Source organism: Podarcis raffonei, chromosome 3 (genome assembly GCF_027172205.1).
Source record: "Podarcis raffonei isolate rPodRaf1 chromosome 3, rPodRaf1.pri, whole genome shotgun sequence".
Lineage (NCBI taxonomy): Eukaryota > Metazoa > Chordata > Lepidosauria > Squamata > Lacertidae > Podarcis > Podarcis raffonei.
In genome coordinates, this window is record NC_070604.1 from 76597449 (window position 1) to 76606102 (window position 8654).

The 8654-nt window shown below is 41.2% G+C and overlaps 1 protein-coding gene across 1 annotated transcript in view; it reads left to right on the plus strand.

Moving 5' to 3' along the window:
• The window catches only part of PGBD5 (piggyBac transposable element derived 5), a 69480-nt gene extending 61719 nt beyond the window's left edge, over window positions 1-7761 (plus strand). The window contains exon 7 of the mRNA XM_053382483.1: window positions 2452-7761. Within this exon, the coding sequence (XP_053238458.1) occupies window positions 2452-2647 (196 nt within the window). The 3' untranslated portion in view covers window positions 2648-7761. The remainder of the gene's footprint in view (window positions 1-2451) is intronic.
• The last annotated feature ends 893 nt before the right edge of the window (window positions 7762-8654 follow it).

Here is an 8654-nt window from a genome sequence, read left to right on the forward strand (position 1 = left end):
TAGAAAAAAGAGAGAAAGATGCTATCTTCATCTAAAGAGAGACGAGACCTTCTTATAAATGGGCTACTTCAGTTGAAGTATATCCAAACATAGGTTGCATATACATCAGGCACATTACTTTCCCCAAAGAATTCTGGGAGCTGTAGTTTGTCAACAGTGTTGAGAATTGTGCCTCTAAGAACTACAGTTCCCAAGATTCTTTGGGAGAGGAATGGTGTGTAGGCAACTATAAAGTCATTTTATAAGAATCCTTATGGATTTCTGTATTGGCCCCATTATAGGCAAATGTCAGGAGTTTGGATGAAGATTTTTTCAAAACAGCCAACGAAAGAACCCATTTCGTGCAATTTAAATGAAATTTGTAGGCTTGAATGTGTGTTCCTAAAGTATTTCCCCGAAGCAATTTTTTTTTTGTAATCAAAATACCCTCAGCCTCTTAGTGAAAGAGCAAGTATATAAGCAATCGAAAGCAGCCCTTCGAAATAGTTAACAGCGTGCCCAGTACACTTGAAAGCAAATGCAAAATCTGCACAAATTAGGAAGCAAATAGAAGAAAGAAGTTTGAGTCATCCTTTATATTGAGCGAAAAGCAAGTGTAGTTTGGGCCCAATGTACCAGGTGCTACTGCTGCAAATCTTCACTCATTTTAAATAAAATAGTGGGGCATAGACATGTGGAAATTTTCTTCCCTCTATGTCACTCACATTAAAACTAGAAAGTGGTGGGGGGGGGAAACAAACTTACAGTAGGAAGATTGTGTGTGTGTGTGTGTGTGAGAGAGAGAGAGAGAGAGAGAGAGAGAGAGAGAGAGAGAGAGAGAACAGAACTTAACAACTGCCTGGAAGTAGTTCAACCCTTTGGATGAATTTGTTAATTAATTAATAACAGCTCTATCTCATCTCCCCAGAAGATCTTGCTGCTCACAACACCAACCAGTATACAACATTCCTGTTTATTTCACACATGATTTTTTCAGTTGACCATGAAAGCATCCCTAGTCAGACACCGCACAGGAAGATCCTGGTTTTAGACGAACTTTTGGCTGACTTCATTGGGCTGCAATTCTAGAGCTCTTCCATGACCTATTTACACATGGAGCTTGTTGAAAGGTGACTGAAGAACATTTTGTACCGAGAGAGGAAAACTGTCATGAGAGGACATGTCATGTCAGGATAGTGCAGTTTAGAAGAAAAGCTCATAAATTATGTTTGACGGGGGAATTGATTCCTTTTACTTCTCCACGTCACAGCACAAAGTTAAGGTACTGTGCTGGGCACTGAGATCAGGAACCACATAATTTGCCTTGGGGCATTTAAATAGTCTTAATCTTCTCCCATATTTATTTATTAAATTTTTTTTAGTATACAGTGGTTCCTCGGGTTACATACGCTTCAGGTTACATATGCTTCAGGTTACAGACTCCGCTAACCCAGAAATAGTACCTCAGGTTAAGAACTTTGCTTCAGGATGAGAACAGAAATTGCGTGGCGGCGGCACAGCAGCAGCGGGAGGCCACATTAGCTAAAGTGGTGCTTCAGGTTAAGAACAGTTTCAGGTTAAGAACAGACCTCCGGAATGAATTAAGTACGTAACCAGAGGTACCACTGTACCGCAATTCCATTTTAAAAAAATCAAAGCAGTTTACCAGTTAAAATGAATACAAAAATGTAAACCATATCACCAGCCGACTGTTTTGGAAAATATTTTTCTCAGTTGTTAGCATAAGCCTGGCTGCCAAGAAAAGTCTTTGGCAAACGTTTGGAAGTTAGTACAGAAGGTGCTTGTGGAATCCCTGTTGGAGAAGCATTACACAGGAGAGGGTCAATAACAGGGAAGGCTTGGTTTTTGTGTTGATGTCAAATGAGTGTCACCAACAATCCCTAAATCCTGTACGAAATGTCCAAGGCCAATCACATGAAAACAGTTGGCAGTGAACAGTGTTTTTGCATTGATGCTTTGCAGGCAACACAAAATGTGCTTTCTCAGGTGCAGAATTCAATGGACTGCTCTTCAGCAGCAGTTCCCATGCATCAGTATGCACTATGAGAAAATCTAGCAAAATCAAACATCATTTTTCTCAGTCTCTGCCATGCCAGTTTAAGCTGCCTGTTGGTCCAAAAAGCATTAGGAGCCTGGGATTGCCAAACAAATACCATCCTTTCTGGTAGCTATGTTGCTGTGGCAGAATAAAGTCCTCTCTCCCAGTTCACCAGCTTATAGAGAAATCAGCAAGATTCATTTCTATATATTTTTTTACCAACCAACAAACTCCCTATTCCCACTGACATTGATTGCCAGATTTCTTAAGTATAAGACATAGACAGACAGAACATTCTTCTGTCTTGTGTCTAGATTCTGTAGTTTTTAGGGCACAGACCCTTTGCCTTATCTCAGAAACGTTTTCATGACCGCTGGATTCCCTCCCCTCCCCCTTTTTTTTGTTCTTTCTAGGTATTTCATCTCTCATAAACCAAACAAGACCTGGCAGCAAGTGTTCTGGTTTGCCATCAGCATTGCCATAAACAACGCCTACATCCTATACAAAATGTCCGACGCCTACCACGTGAAAAAGTACAGCCGGGTGCAGTTCGGTGAGAGACTTGTCAAAGAGCTACTGGGATTGGAGGATATTTCACCTTGCCATTGATGCACCATTCCCCGTGGCTTAGGTCAGGAGCGGGGAAGAGGAGGAGGAAGACGACAACTCTGGAACGCCAAAGTGAGGACCTTGCAATCACAGCAGCCATGCTGCTCCCCCATGTGACAAAGTGACCAGGGAAGCCATGAATGTGGTGGTGGTGGTGGGCTTTGATGAAGGCCCCACCAGTATCCCTAAGGCCCTAAAGAGTGCCATGGGCACTTAACGCATCAGAAGCAAATTTAAGTTAGCAGCTGTTTCTTAATACTATTTGTTAAACAGGGTGTTAATTGTCACATGAGGCCCCTTTCCCTGTCCTCTCCCAAACTGAAGTGGCTCAATTGTTCAGACGGGGCATTACTGTAAAGCATATTCAGTTTTTTAAAAATGTGTGATCCGCGGTGTCCTGTGTTTGCAGATGCTCAGCGCCTGGCGAGAGGTCACGGAGAGGTCGCTAAACAGAGATACTGAAAAATGTATAAATCTATTTTGCAAGCCTATGGTTAGGCAACAGCAGCGGGGACTTAGATGACTGACGAAGATTTTATTTTCTTGCAATGCTTTTGGATTGTAGGAGGGAATATAATTTAGGAGGGGGAAGAAAAAAAACAATTTTTTTTAAATATAAAGGAATAGCCAGAAATTGGTGGCTTTGCCTATCAAAGCTAATGTCATTTCGCCTTAAAGTCAGTGTGAGCTTTGAGGCTAACTTCAGTGATGCCATAATGCGAGAGATTTAATTTAATTTTAAACACAGTATATTCTTTTCCCAGCATCAAAGCACACTAATACAAAAGATAATCTAACTTTTCGTTAACTTTTAGTATCTGCAAACATACACAGGATCCCACAGCACAAGCAACAATGAAAAAAGCAGAATTAGAGGCTTCCCACTGCTCTCTCTTTGCAGATGCATATCCCATATCTGAATTTTTCATGAAAATACTGCTGACAGCACATAATGCACTATTGCGCAAGAGCATCTTTGGATTTGGACCATAATGTAATGCACTACCCCTCCACCCCACCCTCCTGGTCAAGACTGTTTTAACATACCTTTTAGTTAATATTTGCACAAACCTGGCAGGAAATAATAGTTCAACATGTTTTGTTGTGTGCTCAGGGTGTTGTTCTGCAAGACTTCTTTGAAGTGGAGACTTCCCATAATAGTTACACATTTGCAGAAATTACACATCTGTAAAAACCATGTACCGAGGTTTTGAAATCAACCACAATCCAAGCAAGGGACCTATAGCTCTCACAAGGGCAACATGACAAATAGGTGGTTTGTGAGTAGGGAGGCTACTTGGAAGTTTATGGTACTAGTGGCCAAGAGTTGCAAGAGGACACGATAAAAGGCTTTCATTAAAGTAGGGATGGCCAACCTGTTGGTCTCTGCTCCCATCAGCCCCAGTGGTGATGGGAGCTGTAGTACCACAAACACCTGAAAGGCCATAGGTTCCCCATCGCTTGCATAGAGCATGAGCTCAGTATAAACACCTTCCATCAGCGGAGCGGCAAGATCTCCTCTGGGAAAGTGTATTCATGGGCTTTCCAAGGAGGGCCTGAATTCTTCTACACTCACTGGCACTAGTGGTTTTTAAGGGCTAACATTCCTGAGAGAGGGGGAGGGGTAGCTTGTTTTACCCAGAACTCATCCTCTCCTAAAGGCCATACCATAGAGCAAGGAAATCTGGCTGCATTATAACTCCTTAAGGAAAACAGTGGTACTATTATATGGAGAACGTTCCACCCACCCATTCTTTACATAGTCAGGGATGTAGCCTGACAGGATGCTGTTCTTGCAGCCTCTCAGCCCAGTAAGATTACTAGAGAGTATACACACACATATGAATTTCCCTGTAGAAAATAGTAATGCAGAAAGGCTCTCCTGGCTGTTTTTCTCAATTCAGTAAATGAGACTCAACTCAGCGGTGTCTGATTCCAGGGTCAATTCCTGCCTCTGCCCTCTTTTCCCTCCCCCTGGAGTCCTACAGTGCACCAATATGAAAGGTGAGTGAAGCGAATAAGGCTTCATGGCAGACTCCCTACTTATTCTGAAGGTTTTTGTATGAAACAATCTTCCAAATATGTTGCACCCAACCAGTAATGCTTCTCTCTTACATAGACACAAGTTAAATTCCCACTGGAATTAAGGACTCCACAGAGTTCAGTGTGGGTCATAGGATCAAGATATACTTAATAGAAATCTATAGCAACAGCCAGTCAGATGTTTTAACAAAATTATTTTCTTGTATTAAAATTTCCACCAGGTCTTAGTTTGGCCTCAGGGATTGGCTCCTGATAATTTTTTTCCGTGTAGTTGACAGTGGTTATTAGATTTTACAGCTTTGGAGTGAGAAAAAACAAAATGGCAGCCGGATGTTGTTTGGTAATGAGCTTCAGTTCCCACCTAGACACTCTACTCATTGGCATGTGATGGTTTCCTAAATGCGTTTCAAAAATATATTATTACACTCACCCAACTATTCTAAGTTGTGAAAAGGTCCAGCAGTATAGCGCTTGGATTCCTTTAGGAGGAGGTCAGTCACTGGAGGGTTACTGCTGTTTTCTAATGTTTACATTCATTTACAAATATACATCTTGAGCTTAAACACTCCAAGAGCGTGCCAAAGCCCAGTGCTCTGCTGTCAGGTCTTGGGAGATAAACAACACCCTGGGAAGCTTACAGAGCCCTAACTCAGCTCTTTGCATCTGGGTGTCTTCAGCCTCAGTTCTATGCATGCTTACCTGAGAGTAAGCCCCAACAAGAGGAATTCAATTCATTTTGCGTTCACCTTTAAACTACCTAATTTGCACTTTTTTTGAACGATATGTGAACTGAAAAACAGTAATCCTCCAAGATTCACACTTTGAATTTTGCAGGGCGGTTGTGTCAAGTGATGTGTACAGAAAAGCATATTCTAGGGTAAAATGGGCATAAAAATGCATATATTCATGAAAATAGCATACGCAAATCTTTTTATCAGGGGAAACTGCTTTGCAAAAAAATGTGTATATTAGTTAAAACTGCATACAAAAATGTGTTCATTTGGAGAAATGCATACTAAAATGCTGACAAATTTTTATTAGGTTTTTATTTTAAAAAATCACAGGTTGCAGGAATATGTAGAACTGAATTTAAGATTTAAATTTAAGAGGAACTTTGAGAACTGGAACTGATTTGTCTATTCCTAGTCCCCGGGAACCCAATGAGACTTATTTCTGAGTGATATATATAGGATTGCACTGTAAGGTACTAATAATCTAACTGCACAAAAATGTTGTGGCCAACTCAGACTCCAGTCAGCCTTTGGGATGAAGCCAGAATTTAATTCCTCCTTTCCCTCTTTCCCCAATTAATCAGACAAAAGTGCTAGGAAGTTATCTGAAAAGGGCTGTGTCTATCCACCTTCGCTAGACTACTCTCAAACAATTTGACCAGGACATAGATTTAAATTCCTCCCACTGAGATCAACAGAATTTGAAAGTGTTCCATTTCTGACTAGATCATGAGGGCATCACTATTGTGTGCTTGAGTTTCTGCAAGATACTGCATAAAGTATGGAAGTCTTGCAAGCCAACATCTGTAATGCTGGTGAGTTGGGGAAAGCAAGTTGATTCCTATACAGTTTCAGCTCATTCTTTGCCAACATGACAAATATGAACCTGCCCTTCCCAGCTGACCAGCATTTTATATGTTGGATTGTAAAACTTCCTTCTTGTTTAGGATTTCAACCTATGCATAGGTCCCACTGAACGCACTGGGATTTACTTCTGGGAAAGCATACACAGGGATTTGGCTATTATTTCCTCTGGATAAAATAGTAACTATGTTGATCTGCTATATTAGTAACCACGTAAGCAGTCAGCAGGGATCTTTGCCCGTCTCATGTCTGGGAGCTGTTCAACAAAGGGGGGCAGAAGCGAATGAAACATTCTTATCACATGCTGAATGCCACAAAAGTCAAGTTGACCAAAGAGATGGAAGAGTGAAAAGGCTGCCTGTTTGAGGTAACTGGTTTTCCCTCTGCTAATGTCTGTCACTTAGCACTAGAAGGAGACATGGAAGCAACCGTCTGCATGTGTAACTGATACAGGGACACATCTGGACATAGCTTTCCATACATTTTGATGCTTATTCAGAACCCATTCATAGGTGCAAACCCCCCCCACCACCAATTGCTGCATGTACACAACATCTTACTCAGGCCTAGAGTTGGATCGGGGCCTTTGGGCATTGTTGTAGTTCAGCCATTCAACATGGGGAAAAAGTTGTCATGGCAATGCAATATATAAACCACACACCATGCACAATAAATTATCCTCCGAGTATCGTGTCGCCATGCTCTGCTAAGATGTTCCTTTGACTACTGTTTATTATTATGGAATGGAACATCTTCCTGCTCACTAAAGCAAGGGCAAAATGAGTGTTGTTCAGGAACTTTTTTGAAAACTCTGAATGCTTAGTAGGACACTGACTCCTGACTGCCCACCTTTTCCATTTATATGTTTGACAATTAAATGGTGGGGGGTTAAAACATAAACCTGATGGGCTCCACTTTTTGCTCTTCCTAGCCATCCCTTCCAGGCACTACTTTTGTTTGGTTTAAAAAAACCCACAGAAATCCTTGTTCCTACATGCAGTTCTCTTGTGCCATTTAATAATTGATTTGGGGATCTCACGATTTTTCGTTCTTGTACATTTATGAGGATATAGCTCCCTAAAGTTTAGCAAGAGGGCAGCAACTCAAAAAGAAGCCACTTTAGAACTTTTGATTGATGCTTCCCTACAGAAGGCTTTGTTCTGCTAACAGGTGCTTAGCAGAATCTCGTCTGACCTGGCAGTTAATGAGACCTCTCCTAGCTTCTTCCTGTGCTTCCTCCAGGTATGGACTGCCAGTTCTGGTGCTCATTTCAGCAGTGATTCAGGATGAGGCCGCATCGTTTCAGCATTTTGTACTTTGATGACGCCTCCCAGTCACAGAGTTCAAGAAAGTGCTTTTTAAAAAAAAATACTCTAATGAACTACTCACTGCAATACATGGAAACGCAAGAGCCTTTTTTTGCCCTATAAAATGTGGAATAGAGAAAAGAAGCTAAGATTAAGAACTGCATTTTTTTTTAAAAAAATTACATTTCCTGGGTTAGCCGCTCACAAATCCACCCTTGAATATTGGAGTGGCTCTATCTAGTGTATATGACGGCCAAGTGTCCACAATTGAGCTTACAGCTTGTTAGTAGTAGTTTCCATCAATTCTCTTATGAGATCTGGTGGCATTGCTGATGTTTATGACCACTTCTTTTTGCATCAGAAATTACATTCCATGCCCAAGATCCTAGTGAATCTTAGGGCACCATATTTGACATTCTAGCACTACTTCTTTACTGCCTTCTGCTACCAATATATGAGCTGGAGGCGTCTCTGAGCATTGCATATCTAACATGAAAGCCTAATAAGATGAAAGGGTTGAGCCTGTTGAGCAACTGGCTGCCTATTCTCTGCAGTAATTCATATTTACTTCTCATGAGCTTCCAAAGCTGTGTGAGATCTCCATGCACTAGAAAGTTATGGTTCTGAATGCTATGTTCAGAATAGACAAAATGCTTTGTGTTCTTTTGGCTGGTAGTCTTTTCAGTGTTGCCCACTGCAATGGGAGAAAATGTAGGCTTTCTAAATAGAAAACTAGCAGAAAGGAAAATGGAAGGTGGCCAGGCTAAGCAATCGTCGCCTGCAGGAGCTACCAAGGGCCACAGCCTAATGAAATGATTGGAAATGAGGACATTAACAAAACTCTGCAGAAATGTTCTTATAGGTGAGGTTCCAATAGGGACGGGGTGAAAGTCAGTTCAGTTTGCATTTTAATGCATGCCTACCTTAATTCACACTCATCGAAATAATACATGACTAAAATGAAGCTATCATTTAAAATTCACACTTCTCCAAATTTTGTGATGTTGTGGTCCAACCAGGAAACAAACAAAAAATCCAAAATACACACATTAGAGGAAATAG